The sequence below is a fragment of the Antechinus flavipes genome, chromosome 5 (assembly GCF_016432865.1).
Source record: "Antechinus flavipes isolate AdamAnt ecotype Samford, QLD, Australia chromosome 5, AdamAnt_v2, whole genome shotgun sequence".
Lineage (NCBI taxonomy): Eukaryota > Metazoa > Chordata > Mammalia > Dasyuromorphia > Dasyuridae > Antechinus > Antechinus flavipes.
Window position 1 is genome coordinate 80,834,076 of NC_067402.1, and position 22,843 is coordinate 80,856,918.

The 22,843-nt window shown below is 32.1% G+C and overlaps 1 protein-coding gene across 3 annotated transcripts in view; it reads right to left on the reverse strand.

Annotated features, from left to right (window-relative positions):
* The window catches only part of DYNC2I1 (dynein 2 intermediate chain 1), an 80,022-nt gene that overhangs the window by 16,552 nt on the left and 40,627 nt on the right, over positions 1-22,843 (reverse strand). For all 3 annotated transcript variants that reach the window (XM_052000134.1, XM_052000133.1, XM_052000135.1), the window contains 8 exons: positions 22,229-22,340; positions 18,608-18,699; positions 14,002-14,131; positions 12,330-12,502; positions 11,240-11,402; positions 1,718-1,831; positions 1,566-1,627; positions 602-653 (listed from right to left, as the gene is read on the reverse strand). In XM_052000134.1, the coding sequence (XP_051856094.1) occupies positions 602-653; positions 1,566-1,627; positions 1,718-1,831; positions 11,240-11,402; positions 12,330-12,502; positions 14,002-14,131; positions 18,608-18,699; positions 22,229-22,340 (898 nt within the window). The remainder of the gene's footprint in view (positions 1-601; positions 654-1,565; positions 1,628-1,717; positions 1,832-11,239; positions 11,403-12,329; positions 12,503-14,001; positions 14,132-18,607; positions 18,700-22,228; positions 22,341-22,843) is intronic.

Sequence of the window (22,843 nt, forward strand, 5' to 3'; positions counted from 1 at the left end):
AATGCTATAAAATTATCCATGCATATAACTTCTAAATAAAAAGCTATAATAAAAAAAAAGAAAGTATAGATATCCTCTTAGGAAAACACTACTAAATAGGGACGAATTATAGCAATAAATAACAACAGGGACAAAAAGGATTATTGCTGTTAACTAAAAAGTATATTTATAATAATAACTGGCATTTTATAAAGTGCTTTACAATTTGCATAGGTCTTTACATGTATTATTTACAATTTGATCCTCATAACAACTCTGTGAAGTTGACATTATTAACAACCTCATTTTTTAGGTGAAGAAACTGAAAAAGGTCAAATGCCTTGCCTACGCTCACACAGATCAGGAAATGGCTGATGTGGGATTTTGAACTCATTCCTAGGTCAGATTAGCTCAACCAAAGTGTTATTCATACACTACTAGTAACTCAACAAAATACAATAAAATACTTATAAACTTTTTAATTAGCTACTTCTACTACATTATAATGACATGTTCCCTAAAAACACATTATTTCAAAGTAAGTTAAAACTTTTTTCATTTCTCATGTAAGTTTTTTAAAAGCATCCATGATCATAATTGTTCTTTTATATTTTGTAGTTACCTAGATCACTTTGGGAACCTGCAAAATCCACTTTTGATAGTTCAACCACCACCTAAAATTAGAAAATTCATGATCAATAACAATTATAAAACAAACTAAGCAAAACTTGACTACACCAAGTTGCTTTGGCTAAATTTAACAGTGACAAAAATACTGTAAGAAAAACTAAAATTATTAAGACTCCATATAACATTCTTAACTTGAATTAACATATGCAAAATACTTTACAAATCTAAAAATGTTATATAAACACCAGCTATGAATATTATTACTTATTCTGCTTTATTATTGTCTTCACTCTCTAAATTTGCTCCCTCTATAAGCTCATTCACTTCTTTGGCTTCAAATATCATTTCTATGCAGACAATCCCTAATTCCTGATTTCTAGAGAACTTCGATTTTAGGATGAATACTTCCAAATGAAGATGCCAAAAAAACCTCAAACTCAAAATCAATCAACTTCCTTCTAGTTCATCAGCCATATTTTACTATTTCTATTACTGGTCTCATAGTATTCATAATCACCAAGTGCCAAAACTTCAGAATTCAAAGATAGAAACTATATTAGTATATTTTATCACTGACTCAAATGATTTTTTGATCATCTAGTCTGCTCCTTACAATTTCAAGACACGATGTTTTAAAATAACAAAATGAAATAGTAGTAAAGTAACAAAACGAAATAGTAGTAATAGTAGAATAAGTAGCAGTAGCAGCAGGAGGAAGAGGAGAAGGAAAAAGAGGAGTAAACAATATTTGCCAAGGAAATGCCTAGAGAATTTTGTATAAAATGTTTAAGAAAGAAGACCTAACACAACCAAGTTATGTTTTTAAGTTGTGGACTTCTTAAGAAAAAAAATGAGAGAGGAAACAGAGACAGAAAGAAGGTAAGTGCTTATTTTAATGATGTGAAATATTTCTTCATTATTTCTGTTTGAAGGCAAATATTAATTTCTTTACTAACCCATATATTAAGAATTCCATTTTCATCCAATGAAGCAATGTGGAATGACAAACCAGATATTTCTAAATGAAACAAAAAAAGGAACATGAACACCAATTATTTAGAAATATAAATGTATTTAATACATTTATTTGGAATTGCAATTCACAAACCTTCTTGATTAGAGAAAGGTGAGAGCACAAAATTTTGTTTTTTGTAGACAGATGTTGAAACAGGTTCTATTGACTGAACAGGACTTCTGTGGTTTACTGCAGTAAGAACACCATCTATAGTTTAAAAACAAAACAAAAATTATTACACTTTTTTGAACTTTCACATTTGTACTCACATTATAATATAAAAATGGAAAATAATTTGTTTCTAAAATCTGGAAACAAGGTCAAATTTTACATCATAAAAACCTTACAAAGATTATATTTGATGCTTTGGAAGTACTTTCCTCCTTTCCTAGTCTTGATATTCATAATTTTTAACCAATTCAATTTTATACTGCCTGCCATTAGTACCCCTCCCATCCTTGTCATATTCACAGTCATGTATAATCTCCAATCTTGAATTATCTCCATCAACCACCACACTACTCCTGTTCATATGCTGCTAAACTGTCCTGACATAAATCCTACAATCAAGTTTATTATATCCATTGCAAATATAATTTATCTAATTTCAACTTGATCTTCATTGCAAAAAAAAAGAATCTTTTTATTCTTCTCTAATTATCTGTATCTATATGCAATGGCTTTTCCAAATCCTTTCTTTTCTATATTCTCACTCTGACTATCCCTGACTTTGATCCATTTCCTTAACTGACAAATCTAATGACAATTCTTTTCTAAGTTCTTAACTTTTTTGTCCTCTACACTGTGGTTGACAATATGGACCACATTCTTCTTTTGGAAACTGTTTTTTCTCTGAGTACTTTTGATACTATTTATTCTCTCCTGACTTCTCTGGTTGTTCATTCTGTCTCTTTTGCTCGATCATCATCAAGGTTCCACTCATGAGTGTGAGTATAGCACAATGCTTTATCTTGGATTAACTCTTCGTTTCTTGTCAGAAATCTTGTCAACTCCCACCAGTTCAATTATTCTCTCTACGCAGATTATTCTCAGGTCTATTCATACAACCTTAGTCTCTCAACTTCAGAGTCACTTCTCCAGTGGTCAATTAAACACTTTCAAGTGAAAGTCCCACAGGCACGTCAAATTTAACATACTCAGAACTCATTATTTTGCCCTCAAAATCCACACATATTCTTAACTTCCATATTTTCCTCTAATAGCTCAAGTCCTTTTTTAAAAATGTATTTTTTTAACATTCTTTTAGAATTGCTTTCCAGATTCTCTACCCCCTCTCATTACTGCACCATCCATTGAGAAGGCAAGCAAAATGAGATCAGTTATACATGTGAAATCATGCAAACATTTCCATATTAGCCATACTGTAAAAAGAGAGAGAGAAAAATATATACTTGAATATGCAATCAGACTTCATCGTTCTCTCTCTGGAGGTGGATTGTATTTTTTCATCATGTAACTGCAGTCCTCTTACTGAACTCCTGCAATAGAGGCCCAATTGCTTTACCAAATCAAGTTTCTCACTATTCCAATCAATTCTCCATACAACTGCAAATAATGATATTCTTAAAAGATGGATCTGAATATGTCATATCCTGCTGTTCTAAAAACTTGAGGGGTTACCTGTTGCCTGTAGGATAAAATATAAACTCCTTTCTTTGTAATTTAAAGCCTTTCACACTCCAGTTAACCTTTCCTGTCTTATTACATATCAATCACACTTAACAATTCAGTCAAACTTGGTTATTTAGTATTCCTCATACATGACATTGTGCCTGCTATTTTGATGGCTTTTCACAGGTTGTTGTCTATGCCAGAAATGCATTCTCTCTTCAACGCTAGTTCTTTAAATATCCAGTGTTCCTCTGATCTTAACTCAAGTACCCTTTCCTACATGGGGCCTTTTCTCCTGAAATTACTTCTTTTTTTTAATGGGGCATTTATTTATATACACAGAAGAGGTTTCCCCAACAAAATGTAAGTTACTTGAGGTCAGAGACTATTTGTTTTTGTCTTTGAAACCTCAGCATATAAGAGTCAGAGTGAAGACTATCTAGCATTAATATAGCATGTTAAGGTTTGTAAAGCATGTTATCTAAATTGATCTTCACAATACTCCTCTGAAGGTGCTTGGAGACTGAGGTTGAGACAGGTTACTTGAGCTGCTCAGGGTTTCAAAGATAATGAAAATCTAAAGCAGGATTTTTAACTCTGCTTTCCTTGGTTCCAAGTCCACCACTCTAGCCACTGGCCCACTTAGCTATAAGTGAATGCTTGCCTACTATTAATTTCATTTTAGCAAAATATTATTTCATTCAATTCCACTGGATTAATGATTTCTGACATTTTCCCTCTATCAGACTAATTATACCATTATTTTCACTAGTGTTGTTTAAAATTGTGTTGACCAAATAAATTTAATACTTAATCTTTGTAAACTTTTGAGAGACATGAAAATTTTAGTAAAGTATCCAAGCACAAGGGCACTTGAGACAATTTTTTATTTTATTCAAGAAACATTCATTAAATGCCTACTATAGGCAAGATACTCTGATAGGGCCTGAAGAAACAAAAATATATGTGACACAGAAACAAGACTGTCAGGAAGCTTCCAAGGCAGCTTGCATTTTAAATGGTTTAAAGAGTTGTTGTGATGAATGTCCACAGAGCTAAAAAAAAAAAAAATAGGATTGCCATACAAGCCAATTTGTATTATGTAACATAAATTTGTAGTGGGTCTAGTCTACAATGTTCTATCATTTCCTTCAAAAGTTTTTAGCTGCTCAAAAACTGAGAAGAGGGTGAGATTTACTAGGTGTTCAAAATTATAAGGTCAAAAAGAATAAAAGATCAAGGAGACAAGAATTCAAATACGGAAAACAAAGTAATACTGAAATGGTTGGTCATTAAGTCAAAGCAGAGTAGAAAAGAAAGCGAAGCCAAAATAACATCGAGTAAGCGGAACAATATAGAAAAATCAAGTAATTTTAAAGGTCACAATGAGGGCAAAAAATAGGCATAGGAATAAAGATCTGCAAGAAGTAGTACAGGAGGTTGTGATCTGAAAGAATTTCAGATTTCATTATCTTGGATTTACAGAAGTTTCAGTGAAGTCAAAAGTTAATCATGCTAGCTGGCAACTGAAGCAGAGTGGAATTATTTGGTTACAGGAAATGAGTTCAGGGAACTCAACTATCCTCCCTTTAGAAAGATGATGAATAACTGAGCATACTGACAGAGAGTGGGTGAAGGAGATAAGTGTTCTAGACAAAAATTTAAACAAACCACTATATTTGAATAGTATAAACACAGTATAATCATAGAACTTATAGTTTTAAGATTTTTTTAAAAATTAGGTTGACATACAAATTTATCAAACTATAGCAAGACTTTTGAGACATACAGTATAGACTAGAGGATTAACTTTAATATAATCTATTCTAGTTGTGAATTTGTAATAACTCAGGTTTCTCTTGAAACTCGAGTGAAATAGATTCATTAGAAAATAGATTGATCTAATTAATTAATGTGAAATACTAAAAGTATTTAGTTTTACCTATAGCATAGTTCTGTAGTTTAAATCCAATGTGCAGTGATATAGGAAGCTTCTATTATGTAACCACCAAATTTATCAAGCATCTGAATATCCTACATTTATCTAAACATACACATTTGCCAAAAACAGGAAGAAAAAAAATCTCACACATTACTATACTCCCAGTGAAGTAAAGAACTGTGATTTTGTACTGTATTTAAATTATTACATGTTTCAAGAGATTATATTTTTACAAAGAATCACACTTTAAACATAAGATTCATTTTATAATTTAATTTCCTGTATTGACTTGGCTACAACAGCAGTTGCAAATAAACAATATTACTGCAACATTAAAACTCAGTCTATAATCCTGAATTATTAATGATGTTGATAATCAAGAAACAGAGACATATTAATTTCATGCTTCATTAAAAACAGAGAGAGGAATAACCACTAAAATTCAGGAAGGAAAAATTGGCAAAAATAATTAAAAATGGATAACTTTTATCCTCAAATGAAAGCAACTCAATAAGAATCATTTATGATAATTAACTAATTATCACTTAATGAGCAGAAAAGAATAAAATGCATTATTCACTTCCAGACATCAATTCTACTGCATAAAGACTATAAAAAACATTTTTCGCCTGGAGAAAGAAAATAGAAATTTTAGAAGAGTAAGTGGTCATCACTTTACAATGTAATTTTGAGTCCACTTTCTTGCCCATAAAGTTGAAGCCTAAGGAAGAAAGTCTTCAGTGACTGATCTTTTGGGAAAGAAGTATGAAATGTTCTCTTCCTACATAAAACCTGAAACAGTGACAATCCAGTCTTTGATGTGTCAGTTGAATATTGGACAAAAAATAAAATACAGGAAATGGCCATTTTCAAACAACTTTAAAATAACTGGAATTCTTTTCTAAACTGGAAGAAAGAATCAAATGACAAAAGCACAAGCTGAGAACAGATAAATCAGATTTCCTCCTTCTATAGCCACTGTGCTTTACCATCATAATAAATGGTCACAATGATATTCTAGAGTACCTTCACATGCCTAAGTGACTCAAAACTATTAATGTTGAATTTATTCAGTTGATATGTATGGCAGAAAGAAAAGATAAGCATATAGCTTTGGGGCTACATGCCCCATGTCATGTAGCTATGACATGTAGCAAGAGTGATGGATAGCTCATGCACTTCACTGGTTATCAGTCAACAAAACATTAAGCACTTACTGTGTGTCAGGCATTGTACCAACTCCTGAAGATTCAAGAACAAAAGTCCCTCCCTCTCTACAAACTTAAATTCTAATAGCAGAGACAACATGAATATGTATAAATATAGATTATAGATTATAGATAAACATAGATAATATATGTACTTGTGTTATCTAGAGTTTATATTTCTATAATTATATACATCTGTACTATACATACACATATATATATATATATATATGTACATGTTATACACATAATATACCTAAAATAAATGCAAGTTGGTTTGGGAAAGGAGACTATCCCTATCCTCCTGAATGAGCTCTCCTCTCTTGGTTTATTTATCAATCACTGTAATTCAGATTCTTTTGCTAAGTTATTATCCATGTGTTAACCACATTCTTGAAATATTTTCCAAACTCCCACATATGCTAGCAGGAGAGTCTCCAGAGGGAAGCTACTGCATTTTCCTCAGAATTTTAAGGGTATTGCTAAGGAAATGGGAGGTTTTTTTTTTTTAAGTACTATAGCTAACATGTCACCAAAGGCATATCTATTTAATGATATTAAAATCAATATTCAGCTAGACTATTTTTTTTAAAAAGACATTTTCACAACCTGATGATACTTTCCCAGCTTTATTACACATTATATACTTCATTATATACTTCATGAACTCTTCAGCCCAGACACAGTGTCCATATTCCTGGTTACACACTATGCTACTAGAAGTACTCACACATAAAATCACACAGATAGTGAAATAAATGTGTTTGGTAACATTTTATATTATTTTTTTGTATTCAATTTCTTAAAAACTGATGGTCCACATAGGCTATATATAAAAATACATACCCTTATATTAGCCATATAAATAGCCATTTAAAATATATATAACATATTTATATACAATATAATAAGATATATATAATAGAAATTTTGGCCATATAAATATAGCTATATAAATCAAAGCATTCTGTATAAAATGAAACTTACTATAAACAATTAAAAATGTGGAATTTTCAGTAGCTCCAATTGTGTGCATTAGCAACTCAAGAAAATAATAATAGGAAAAATGACTCATTTTGTACCTTTTTCAAAACTCTAAAGAGAACTTAATATACATTAACTAGCTACTTCCTATCAAAATCATGCTTACTTATATAAAAGATTCCCTCTATCAGTCAATAGTCAGTCAAGGTGGGGCAGTGCACAGAGTGCCAGGCCTGGTGTCTGGAAGAGTTCTCTTCCTGAGTTCAAATCCAGCCGCAGATACTTATGACTACATCACCCTAGATAAGTCACTTAACCCTGATTGCCTTAGTTTCTCATCTGTAAAATGAGCTGAAGAAGGAAACATCAAGCCATTCCAATATCTTTGCCAAGGAAACCCAAAGAGCTTACAAAAAGAAACAAATGAACAATAAATATTATGTATCACATCCAGCACTGGCTTAAATGCTGGGCATACAGAAAGAATCAAAAGATATTTCTAATCCCAAGGAATTCACAATTTAATGAAGCAGATAATAAGCAAGCAATATGTACAAACAAGCTACATATACATATAGGAAAAATAAAAAATAATTTCCAAAGGAAAGGGATGAATTCCAGAGCTTCCAAGTCAAAGAGAAGAAAGGAACAATTCTAATACTGTGGAGACAGAGTCAAGACACAAGAATTAGCAGCTTTTACATTAAAAGATCAGAGGACTTGGAATATGATATTACAGATCAGCAAAGGAGCTAGGAATACAATCAAAGATCACTTACTAAGTAAAACTTCATAAGAGAAAATGTACATGAATGAAATAGAGGACTTTTAAGCATTCTCAAGCATTCCTGATGGAAAGTTCAAATAAAGAATCATGAGAAGCATAAAAATGTAAACAGGAAAGAGAAATCATAAGGGATTTGATAAGGTCAAACTATTTACATTCCTACTTAGGAAAATTATGCTTGAAACTCCTAACAACTACTTTCTCATTGTTAAGACAGAAGGAATATACATAAACAGAGGCCATAGGTATGAGTTGAATATGAATATGAAGAGATAGTATCTAAAAAAATAAAATTAAGGGATAAGAAAGAGTAATGCACTGGGAGAAAGGGGAAAGAGAGGTATAATAAGTAAATTATCTAACATAAAAAAGGTACAAAACACAGAATTAATTAAGAGGGATTAAGGAAAGGTTTCCTATGGAAGATAGAATTTTAGTTGGGATTTAAAGACAGCCAAGGAAGGCAGTGGGTGGAGGTAAGGAAGGAAAACATTTCAGGCATGGAGAACAGTCAGAGAAAATGATCAGAGCCAAGGAATGAAAGGTCTTGTTCATGGAATAGCCAGGAAGCTTGTCACTGATCAAAGAGCATGTGGTGTTATGTAAGATGTAACAAAACTTTCTACTGTCTCCAGGAACAAATAGAAAATGTTCTAGTTAGCATTCAAACTAACTATATTAGAAAGCCACTGGGTTTACTGAATAAGATTTCTATGACATGATCAGATCTGTGTTTTAGGAAAATCTCACTGAAAACTGAGTGGGAATAGTATGTGTTATAGATGTGTACTGCTCTCCCTTCTCCTTATTTTCTATATATTCACTATGTATAGAGACAATATTTAAGACTAGTAAATTTATGCACAGAAATTAATCTTGACTGTAAGCTTAAAAGTTTTTGAGGAAGGAAAATAACAAATTATTTTATTTTGGATTAGGAAACATTTTTAACACATATACACAATTTAATAACTGTTTAATAAATATTTTAATATATATTTGATATGTTCATTATAATTATATATTAATAGTGAATTTCTAATTCTATTATCTAATATGTTAATGTTTAATATTATATTGTAAATACTAATCATATAATAAAAGAAAAGAAAAATTACCCAGTTGAAACTGTCATTAGGCCACTACAGCTAAGAATTTTTTATTTTAGAAAATTTCACTGATTATAAAAATGACACAGAATAAAAGGAGATTGAGCATTTCAATCATGGTATCCCCTACATTTTTTTTCCATTATCTCATCTATCCCTAGTTCTCTACCCTATCAACTCTTATTTTACATGTTGTTTGTGACTTGTTAAACAAACAAAACAAAACCTATCCCATCTATTTAAAACAAAAGTACCTATTATAGTGATCACCCCAGGGAGTGTCTATATTTTTTGTCATAATGGAATGTGATTGTGCCAAACATTACTAAGATGAATGGTTCACTTCAAGCCTAGAAATAGGTGTCAAAGATTTTAATTGCAATTCTATTTGTGATCATTCTTTTTTACCTAACAATAACTCAATACTCATACAGTATCGAATTACCTTTTTTAGACATTGTTAATCCCCAGCTGGACACCGTAACATCACTTTATCAAGGGGAAAGATGATGAAACTTAAAGTTGATCATCTTTAATTTATTTATATAATATCAAAATAACAATTTTAATTAATCTTTTAGTTTTTTAGCCAATAAATTTTGTTTTTTTTTTAATTATTCAAATAAGTTACCCGGCAAGTGACTAAATAATTAGCTAAGAATTGTTATTTTATTCCCCAATTTTTAAGTGGCCAAAAGATATGAACAGGCAGTTTTCGAATGAAGAAATCAAAGCTATCTATAGTTACATGAAAAATAGCCCTAAATCACTAATGATTAAAGAAATACAAATTAAAGGAATTCTGAAGTACCACTTTCCATCTATTACACTGGCTAATATGACAGGAAAGGAAACTATTAAATGCTAGAAAGGATGTGGGAAAATTAGGATATTAATAAATTGTGAGGAGAGCTCTGAACGGATCTAACCATTCTGAAGAACAGTTTGGAACTGTGTCCAAAGGACTACAAACTAGTGTATCCTTTGATCCAGCAATACAGTATGTCTGTATCCCAAAGAAATTGTAAAAGACAGAGAAGAGGGGGCAGGGGAGGATGTATCTATACAAAAATATTTATAGTAATGGCAAGAAAATGGAAATTGAGGGGATGTCCCTCAATTGAAGAATGGCTGAACAACTTGTGGTATATAAGTGTGAAGAACACTATTGTACTATAAGAAATGGTGACCAGACTGACTTCAGAAAAACTTGGACTTATACAACCTTAAGGAAAATGAATTGAGCAGAACCAGAATAACATTGTATACAGTAACAGCAATACTGTACAAAGATCAACTATGAATGATTTTTTACAATATAATGATTCAAAGACAATTTCAAGGAACTCATAATGAAAAATGTTACCTACGTCCAAAGAAAGATCTGAATAGTGTCTGAATGTAAATTCAAGCATACTATATCCCTTTCTTCTGTGTGAGTGTGTGTGTGGGGGTGTTTCTTTAGATCTGTGTCTTCATTCACAACATAACTAATATGATAATATGTTTTGCATTATTGTACACATATAAACTATACCAAATTGCCTACTATCTCAGGAAAGGCAGAAATAAAAGAGTATGAGAGAAAATGTTGAACTTAAAATATATTTTAATGACTATTAAAAAATTATCTTTGCATTTAATTGGGAGAAATATAAAATATTATTTTTTTAAAACCAATTAATTAATATTTTTCAAACTCCTAGAAATAAACGGTCTACAATCATTGTCTTTACTTCCTCACTTTTTAAGACGTATTTTGTAAGCAGATTTGACTGAGATTGTAAGCAGATATATTACGTATATATATATCCCATAGTAATAGCGTAATAGTATAATAACACATTATGATAAAATATGCTATATGTATTGTGTATATACATATATGTGCATTTATTTGTGTATATTTATATATATATAAAATTTCTTGAAAAGAAAATAGATACTACTAACCAGTAGAAAATGTCGCTGTCCTAAATGTCCAAACACAATCTTTTAATTTCACATAGTGATGCATCCTGGAGTCCTCTCGTAGATCCCATAAAACTACTGAGCCATGGATTGTTCCAGCAAATAATAAAATTGCTTTAAAAGGGCTAAAACAGCAGCACATGACCTTTAAAGAAAGCCAAGAAAAACTCCATTAATTGAACTATTCTAAGACCACAATTACAAAGCAAAAATAATTCCTTGGTTTTTTGCTAAGCTGTAGAAACTTCTGCATCAGTCTCTTCCTACTCAATTGTCTTACTTCATTTCCCCTTTCCCACTCCCACTATTTTATTTATATTAACTATCTATATTATAGAATATATTTTCAATCCTTGACAATTAATTACTAAAGAAATTATTCTTCTTTACACCCTTAGGCAGGAGCTCGAAAGTAGAAGGGAAAGAAGGAACAAAATAATTTTTAAATTTCCCTTTTCTCAATCCAGATTGTTAAACAGTAAGCCTTTTAAAACCTGATGCTCTAATAATTTTCAAATTTCCCTTTTCTCAATCCAAATTGTTAAACAGTAAGCCTTTTAAAACCTGATGCTCCCCCACTTTTCTAGTCTTCTTACACCCTCATACTCTGCAAACTAGTGATACTGTCCTTCTTACTATTCTATGGCAATAAAATTATAGTCAGTTTAAAAATGTTCTTCTAAAGCTCAAAGCTTAAACCTTTCAAATAATCTTCCTTGACCTGAGGAACTCCTTTCAGACAATTACTTCTAGTAATAAAAGAAAGAAGGTTTTCCTGAATCAAATCTCTGGGTAGGGGGACCATCATTTTACTTCACTAACAAGCTGATGAAGCAAACAACTAATGGGATATTGAAAACATTTTTTAATATCTTAGGGCCTATCAAAAAATAGAAACTTTTTCTTTTCTTTCCCCTTTTAAAAAGTTCTCTGATGCTTTTTATTCCCAAATGTTTTTTCCCTTTCTGCTCCCCTTTTCTATCAAGTCAATGAATTACAAAGCCCTCCATTCCCATCCTTTTAACCAATAATACATAGTTCCCATACTAAAAAGATCAACCCTTGACAATACCTTTGATTCACAGATTAAAACTTTCTGAGGGCTAGAAGGCTGCCAAATATCCCATACACAGAGAATGTATCTTTTATCCAGTATATCAGAGAATGGCTTTTCAGGTAACTCATGAACAGAAACTAAAGTCTGTCTCTGAATTTGAGAAATATGTAAAGAGGACACTTTTCGATCTAGAGAAAAAATGAAGAAAGATTTTATTCAAGTAAAAAGCAAGTTGATAAAATAAAATCCTAATTTAATCAAAGCTAATTTAAAAACAAAACCCAAATACTGAAAAGTTCAATATTTATGATATTAATTGTGACTGAGAATGGCTAAATAAACCACTTTTTTTCCCACTATGTTCAATCCAAATCAATTTGATAACCATGTATTAAGCCAATTACTATACTCATGGTAATGTGGTAGTCACTGGGAATAAAAAAGAGCAAACCAAAACAATACTTACACATAAGGTGCTTATTACATTAGTTCAGGAAATAAAAAATTTTGATAAGTGACATCACTATTTAACGGAATTTTCATTTCAGTGAAATATTTGTTCAAAACAATTATATTAATTAACCAAGTTTCTTACTTACCAAAAATACACAGATTAAATCATTTTGGAAGGTACTGTGTTTTCACTGAATCCTAAAGTGTATCAAAACTGGAAGAGATCTTAGGTAATACAAAAGATCAGATGTCAGATGTGAAATCTAATCTTATGTGTGCTCTGAATTATCTCTCTAGTAATGACAATTCATTTCACAAACTTGGTTTCAGTTTCCTAATTTGAAAAATGAGAGGACTATTTCAGATAATCCTCCATCTAATAGTTCTACAAAATTCCCTTTGGAATGAAGGATGTCTTATAGCATTTCTTCTGTTTATGAATATCAATTCTGTATAATAATAATAATATAATTTGTATTTATATTTTGCGTCATGTCTAAAGGACTTTAAAATGTTTTATCTAATCTAATTAATAGTGTACCTTAACCTATATGATTAGCATATTTATAAATAAGTTTTACTTATTTTGTAGTAGTAATCTAACACACTGCTAGTATCTGTGGCAGGTCTAGGATTCAAAAATGTATACAGAAGGCTATAGAAAACCAATGGCTCAAGCACTTTCAATGGAATCTAGAGTTTAATGCCATGCTGGTGCCCAATTCTATCTCCAAAAAGACATTCCTAATTAAGAGAATCATAACATCTCAAGTGATATAAAAGAATTTAAAGAGATAATAATCTACTATTTTCCCATAGAATGTCTGCATTCATTGTCCCATGTAACTTTCCTAAAAGGTAGACATAAACTGCTTGAAAATTACTGGCTTTGAGCGAATTGTTAATTAAGCTCTGGGACAATTGTGATTGTTAAGAAAAATCTTCCTCACACTGAGCAAAAATCTACCTTTCATCAATTGTTATTAGTTCTGCCTTCTGGAGCTATCCAAGCTAAACTGAATATTTCTTTCCACATAACAGCCTTTCAAATACTTGAAGCCAGCTATCAAATGTCCTCCTCTGGTACATTCAAGTCGGTTCTTCAGTGTCAATGTCTGGAGTTCCTAAACTACTAACTGATTATATCAATTAAGATTTTTAGATGAAGAACATACAATAAATTCTTACTTTATTTAGGGTTTTTTTTTTTTTTTTTTTTTGGCTAAAGTCTTACTTTGTAGGAACGATAGGTTAGTGTTCATCTGGGCACAGCTTTCACTAATATTAAGGGCATTTTCTTGAGACCTGAGATTCCAATTAGGTTCAGTTGCAGCACGATCTTCCTCAAGTAATACAGCAATCACCTGTCCAACGCACACAAAAAAAATGCTTTAAATGTGGAATTTTCACATTATGTTGATTTTTCCTTGAAAAAAAATTTTGCTTTTTTTGGTTAAAATCATATTTCAACAATTAAATCAATCCAATAGTTTAAAAAGTTAATTTTCTACTTTTTCTGGAGAGTAGTTGAAGTTGATTTCAAATGACTACAATATTATAACAACTTCTATGGGCTAATTAAATTGTTTTGTTACAGAATTTCCTGTACAAAGCCATTTGCTTTGTACACTCTAATGTACTTGATTTGTACTGTCATATATTATTACAGTGATCAATCTATATAACTTATCTTCTTATTTTATTGTTAGCTCCATAAGGGCAGGAATCATCTTACACTGATTGAATACTGTAACCAATGCTCAGTACAGAGTTCTACATGTAACATATAGTATTTGTTGAATTTTATTGAATTGCTGAAAATAACATTTCTAGCTTGAAAAAGCTAGGGAAGAAACGGGATCCTGTATGCTCTGAATAGGAAGGTGAAAAGAAATGTATTTTGTACTCTCTGTAATTCATATATAATATGAAAAGTGCTATACTTTCTCATAAATATTTTAGAGGTATTTAATCACATAAAAAGATATCATTTAAAGAGAATAGTTGAGATGTAGTAATAAGATATTAATGAATGGTCATTCCACATAGAACATGTGTCTCCATGATCATATGAGAATCACTGAAAAATCATATGAGATCACTGAGAAATGCCTATTTTCTCTTCAGATCGCTTCAGATCTTGAAGAAATAATAAGTTAGACTATGAACACCAAGTAATTAGATACATCTTAATTTGTGTATTTACCATTCCCTAAAATGGTGGTCAAAATATAGTAGATAATTTACCAGCTCTTGGTATCCTAGGCAACTCTCTTAAAAGCATAAGTTGCAGAGTAGTTGCTGGTCTACATGCTAGAGGAGCCTTTCCTCACTGAGTGTTCATTCAGTCATTTCTAATTCTTTGTGACTCCATGGACCATAGCACACCAGGCCCTACTATCCTATAGTATCTCCCAAAATCTGTCCAAGTTCATGGTCAATGCTTCCATGACACCATCTATCCATCCTTTCCTCTGCTGTCCCCTCTTCCTTTTGCCTTCCTTTTTCCCAACGTCAGGATCTTTACCATTGAGTTTATTCTTCTCATGTGGCCAAGGTATTTAAGCTTCAGTTTCAATATCTGTCCTCCTGAGTATTCTGAACTGATTTCCTTAATTATTGATTGATTAGATTCCCTTGCTGTCCAAGAAATTCTGGAGAAGTCCAGTATCACAATTCAAAAGCATGGAGTTTATGGAATCCAGTTTTCTTTATTAATCCAACTCTCACGACCACACAATACTATTGGTAAAACTAGAGCTTTGACTATCTGGAAGTCGGTCAGCAAGGTGATGTCTCTACTTTTTAGCATGTTGTTCATATTTCCCACAATGTTCCTTCCAAGGAAGTATCTTTTAATCTCATGGCTGCTGTCACCATCTGCAGTAATCTTTGAGCCCAAGAATATAAAATCTGACACTACTTCCTTTTCTTCTTCCTCTGTTTGTCAAGAAGTGATGCAACCAGTTATTGCAGTCGCATCACTAACTAAACTAAAACAAAACTAAAAATTAAAAAATTATTTGTTTACATATTAAATTTCAAGTCAGCTTTTTTTAAGGCAATGGGATTAAGTAACTTGCCTAGAGACAAATAGCTAGTAAGTGTTAAGTGTCTGGGGCCAAATTTGAACTCAGGTCCTTCTGTCAAGTCAATTTTACACTCTTCTTTTACCCCCATTTGATCTACCATTACAATGATATCATCTGCATCACTTAGACTGGAAACCTTAATTCCAATTTCTGATTCATCCAGTATAGCATTTTTCATGATGTGTTCTGCATACAAGTTAAATAAATAAGATAACAATTATATGACTTTTTTTGCATTCATTTAAAAAAAAATTGAGCTCCAAATTATTTCCCTCCCTCTCCTTTATATCCCACTCTCTAAGATGGTAAGCAATTTGATATAGGTTATACATGTACAATCATGCAAAATATTTTTCCATATTAATCATGTTGTGGAAGAAGACACAAAACAAAAGAAAAAATAACCACAAGAAAAATTAAGTAAAAAGTAGTATGTTTCAATCTGCATTCAGACTCTGAATGTAAATTAAATAAATAAGGTGACAATTATACAGCCTTATTGTATGCCTTTCCCAATCTTAAACTGATCAGCTGTTTTACATTTGGTTCTCACTTTTGTTTCTTGACCCATATATAGGTTCATCAATAGACAAGTAAAATGATCTAATACTCCCATCTCTTTAAAAAAAACTTGTTAGATTCTCTTATGATCCACACAGTCAAAGATTTATATGTAGTCAAGGAAACAGAAGCAGATTTTTTTTCTGCAACTCTCTTGCTTTCTTTACAATCCGTCCTCTCTAGTTCCTCTGCCTCTTCAAAAATCAGCCTAAACTTCGGATAATTTACATATTGCTGAAGCCCAGCTTATAGAATCTTAAGAATAATCTTGCTGGCATGTGAAGTAAGTGCAATTGTTTGGTAATTTGAACATTCCTTAACATTTCTCTTCACTAAGACTGGGGTATTAAGTGATGATCAATTGTGATGTCCTTGTTTCTTCTCAACAATGTAGTGATTCGAGGCAATTACAATAGATTTGGGATGGAAAATGTCATCAATATCCAGAGAGAGAACTATGGAGGCTGAATGTAGATCAAAGCATAGTATTTTCACCTTTTTTTTTTCTTTTTTGTTCTCATGGTATTTTTTTCCCTTTTGGTCTGATTTTTGTTGTACAACATGATAAATATGGAAATATGTTTAAAAGAGTTGCCCATATTTAACCAACATCAAATCTTGGGGAGGGGGCAAAGTAAAGGAGAAGAAAAATTTGGAACACAAACTCTTTCAAAAATGAATGTTGGGGATAGCTAGATAGCACAAGAAATCAGCAGGAGGCTGATTTCAGAAAAGTGTGGAAAGACTTACATGAAGTGATGTTGAATGAAGTGAGCAGAACTAGGAGGACATTGTACACAGTAAGAGCAAGAATATGAGATAATCAACTAAGACTTGGGATGGAAAATGCTATCCACATTCAGAGAGAGAATTATTGAGACTGAACATGCATTGGAGTATAGTATTTTTGACATTTTTTGGTTGTTTGCTTTTCCTTTCTCTTGTTTTTTTCCCCTTTTGATATCATTTTTCTTGTATAACATGACAATATGAAAATATGTTTTAAAGGGCTAAACATGTTTAACATATAGCAGATTGCTTGGGGAAGGGGCAGATAAGGGAAAGAAGGAAAAAATTTTGAACACAAAATTTCACAGGATTGACAAAATAGCTATTTTATGGGGGGGGGGGGGGAGGGGGAGGAGAGAGGGAAGGAGGAAGAGAGGGAGCAAGACTGTGTTTGCTATGACCAGAGAGTTACCTCTGCCCTACTTCATTTGGCATTCCAACACCAAATTTGCTTGTTCTTCCAATTATCTTTTGATTTCCTACATTAGCATTTCCAACCCTATAAACATGACATTTTTTCAGGGATGTTATTTCTAGAAAATATTACAGGTCCTTCATAGACCTGATCAACTTTGGCTTCTTCCACATGATTGGAGCAAAGACACAATACTGTTAATGCTAAACAGTTTGCCTTGGATTCAAAGACATATCACTTCTCACCAAGTGGTGCCCTCTAAAAATTATATCACAGGTAGAAAGAGCTAAAATAAATAAAAGTGAATAGGCAGAGGGGAATCAGATTATGAAGGCCTTGAAAGTTGAGCAGAGAACTGAGGTGGCTGAAAATAGGACCCTACTATAAATTCTTATGCTAGGAAGTATTATAACTAAAACATTCTGCTTTATTGCTGCACCACAAGAACCTAAGAATTTTTGGTTACACCAGGACCTGTTTAGCTTTTGGGGGAGGTCAGGTAAAAAAAGAAACTGAGGCTTGGATGAACAAAAGAGGTCAGATGAGTTATTGTAGGATATGGAAAGATAAAGGTATAGTTGATGCAGTAAAAACAAAAAAAGATCATGTTGGAAATAAAGTGTTATTTTCTTATTTTTGCGTCATTCCTATGTTTATTTACTTCAAATGGTGCACTATGCTATATGTATACCTCTCTAACATTTTTGCCTATGTTAACTTCAGAATATACAAGACAAATAACCATAGATTGCATCTTGGCCATTTTACTATTTTGTAAATTAAATACAAAATATAAAGAGTAATTTGAACAGCATCATACACACACACACACACACACACACACACACACACACACATATTTAATGTATACCATTCCAATAATCATTTTTACTATGGCTTGTCTTGAGCAACACAGACAGCCCAGGTATTTAACCACTCCCCATATGTTATAGGTATAAGCATTTGTAGAACATTGACTATACCTGACAAGCAGCTCGGAGAAAATTAGCTAACCTTGGTGTATCAATCTTTGTTACATATGTACCATCAGACATATCTCTGCTGTTTTTAGTACCTGAAAAAAAGATATTGGGTTACACAGCATATGGTAATATAAAATGAAAAGAACAGAATCTGTAAATTCTCTAACGACATACTATGAATGTTTTCCTCAGTTTCTGCAAATGTATTTTTTTAATCAGACCTGTGATTTCATTGGTATAGGGAACTCCCAAGAGGAAAGTCCCTCATCAATACAGATCAGAAATCCCACCTTTAAGGTAACTGAATTGCTCAGGATCCTAAATAAAGCCCAGATATCTAAGGTGTGGGACTTGAAGAAAAGTCTTTGTGACTTTGATGCTAGTTATCTATTCACTATCCACTATTGCCTCTACATATAGTCTCCCTATGCTAATTCTTGCAAAAATGCCTTTAATTATACCAGTAATCATCATCATCATCATCATCATCCCCCCACCAAGGTCCTCTTCTATTGTCCCATATAAATAAGATAACCCCGTGGCAGGCATGGCTGACTATTCATCTGACATCTAATGATATTTTCTAGCTAAATTCAAAGAAGCTCATGACTAATTCACTGGGAAAACTTGTTTGGCGACAGAAACTTGTCAAACCATATGCTAAGGTACAGAGGAGTTGTACTGTACACCAGTAAATGGAATATGAACACATATATCAAATTTCTGATCTTTGAAATACTCAGTACTATAATAATTATTGTTATATAAATGGCATTTACATAGCATTTACTAAGTCTATTATTGTATTTGATCATCATGAAAGACTTATGTGAGTTAATGCAGGTATGATTTACCCAATGGTACAATAAAAGAATTAAGGCAAAGAAAAGTGAAGTGACCCATCTGCTATCATACAGCTACTAAATGGAAAAATCATGAATACCAGATCTCTTGGTTCCAAATCAGATGCTACTTTGTAAGAATGAAAATTTAATTTTTATAAATTTAATTTTATTTTAAATGTTCCAAGGAAGCTTATTATTTAAAAGATGGCTAGTGTGATTCCTTTTATAAAATAAAGAGTCACTACTAATTTATCGAGTTTATAAATTCACTTGTTTATATATTAGTTTTCAGAAAGTAAGGCTCATTTTTATAAAAAAGGATAGTAATAATTCTTTCCTTCAGAAGGATATGTTGAGGAAGTAACAATGACTAAGCAATTTCAATTATAACTTCATAAGAATCAGTACTTCATGTAATGCCAGGAACTCTACAAGCCTTTGATAGCTATCGATTCATCTTATTTTAAAATAAGACTGAAAATGAAGTAATTGATGCAAAGGAATATAGATGTACTAAGTTTATAACTAGGCTATGTTCCAAAAGCTCATTTTTAAGTTGGCTTGTGGAAGCCAACATAACAGAGTATGAAAGGTACTGAGCTATTTTAGTCCCATTTCCTTGACACATTAGCCGTATGACCTTGGACAGGTCACAGCTTCACAAAGCTTCAAAATCTCTATCTACTCAATGGATATAATACCAGGTCTGATACTTTATGTATTACATCACTTTATGTGAATATGTAATGATAAAATGAGATAACATATGGCCAAATTCTTTTTAAAATCACATAAATTTAAGAGACATCTACAGACATACAAACAAGAAATTAGTGATTTTTCATATTCTCCCCACTTCCTTGCCTTCTATATATAATATACTCTCCAAAATTGGCATTTTATTGAATTTCATTTTAAATGCATTAGAGAAGGCATCTACTAAGCTTGGAATAACTGCTCTTCCTTATTACTTCTTGAATCCCAAACCAGTTTTTAAATTCCAAGGTAAATGCTACCTTTCTTCATGAAGCAGGTTCTGATTCTCCTGATGGATAGCCACTACCTCCCCCATCAGACCTCACATTTGCACTCTGTTTTACAAGTACTGCACTTATCTTTTAATGTTATATATTTCTATCATGCAATTATGTATCTTATCCCCAATTCCAACAGTCTTTTAAGCTCTGTAAGGGCAAGAATTATATTTGAGTTAAACATTGCATCTTCTCCAGTAGCTAGGGGGTACTCTAAACTTCAGGAATCTGTAATTCTAACAGTGTGCATTCTCTTTCTATCAATGCATATCAGGGCCCTATGCTGCTTCTCAGCTGGTCTTTTGAAGCTATAATAACCAAAAAAATTTGTTATCCTGCAGGCCAATTTGGAAATGAGTCCTCCAGACTAAGCTAAGCCAATTCTCAAATAAAAAGATATAATCTGTCATAGAACCCATTTTTGGATCCTCTTCCGCTCTACATATTTGGCAATGCTTAACAATATAGTAGAAGCTTAACAAATATTTGCGGCAGGGAAGGAGAGAACAACTACATTTTCTCACAGAAACAATGTTATAAATAATTTCCAGATAGCTCAAAAAAATCTATGTAACATATTTTTTTCTCAATAATATTTTATTTTTCCAATTACATGTAAAGATAGTTTTCAACATACATTTTTTAAAGAATTTTGAGCTCCAAATTTTTTCTCCCTTACCTCCCCCCTCCCCAAGACAGCAAGCCATCTGATATAGGTTATACATATTATGCTACTCATAGTTACATACATTCTTCAAGGATCTGTGATTTTATCAATCTGGGTCCTCCCAAAATCTGCTATAATCTATCAACTATTCAAAAGTTGCTATCACTAAAAAATATCTGATCTTACAATCAACCTGATGATTGTTTCTAAACTTAACACAGCAAGCATATGGTCCACTATCAAGTTCACACCTGAAGACTTTGCAGACTGTTAGCAGCTGCCAAGAATTGTTTTCTCACTTGCTTTCAGAGTCAATTACCTCTATACATAAATAGGCATAAGAGAAAGATCTGAGTGAAAGACTCAAATCATATCATATCTAAAATAGTATTAAACAGTAGCTCTGATCCCAGTCCTCTTAGCCTTAAATTCATCACAAAGAGGCTAATTTCCTATGAAATTCTTAAAGAAGGTTCTGGGATGACTATAGACATATATGTGCACATAACATATTCCTCATGAAAGGCCTACCCTCTTCTTCTATTAAAAAGGTTGACAAGAGATAATGGTTATTTACTGGCTTTAACCCAGTACATAAAGTACTTCCTACATAAACCCTGAACATGTAGATCCCAAAATGTCTCAGTGGGTATATACCAATTTTTAAAAAATGATTCTCCAGATAAAAAGTAAATCTTGTGACTCTTTATTCACTTTAAGTACATTATATGTGTCTCTTTCACCATGAAGGATCATGTCTCATTGACAGGGCCATAGTCATCGGAAGAACTTAATAGTTGAAAAGACTATTACAAATGCATAGAAATACATCCTTAGACTATATTTTGAATGACTATGAGTACATTACTTAACTATAGCCCTGATATTTTATATAATTAAGATTTCAAAGTTAAAATGAGTACACTAAAAGGAGAAACATGATTTATTCCTTTAAAACAATAAGGAATATTTTCCATACTAGATAACTATTTGAAAGATATATATTAGGAAAGGTACATTGAAAAATAAAATATGAATTAACTCAAAGCTTTTACATAATTAAAAAATTGCTTACCTCCTGATACAATAGTACTTTCACCAGGATGCTGGGTCCATACTTCATGGGTTTCTATTTCATCAGTTTGAATATCTCTTTCAACATTATCTTCATTATATTGAACATATGCCTTAAATACAAAGATATGCTGCAGTTATTATTTTAATGATTACAGCAACTCTTATAATTAACATGATTCTTCCTCCATATAAGGCCTTCTTCACTTCAACAGAGAGCTTTTGTGATTGTTGCCCCGAAAGACATACATGGCCTAGTTTCCAATGTTCTGGCAATGATGAATCTTCCTAACTTAACTAAGTTGGTCATCAAATATGAAACACACAGACCATTATTAGAAGCTTTACAACAAAGTAGAAATCTCTAAAGTTATGCTATATTATGACTTGAGGGATACTCACATGGCACAATCTCAAGGCCCTTCACCATCCTGGGTGTCCTTCCAATAAGGACAATCAATTTTTTTTCTAATTCTAGCTAAGCAATGTTACCCCTAAAATATGGCCACAGAGCAGGATACAATATTCCATCTATAATCTGGCCAGGGCAGAGTAAAATGGCATTGTTGTATCCATAATCCAGGACAACCTTTATTTTTAATGTAGTCTAACACTG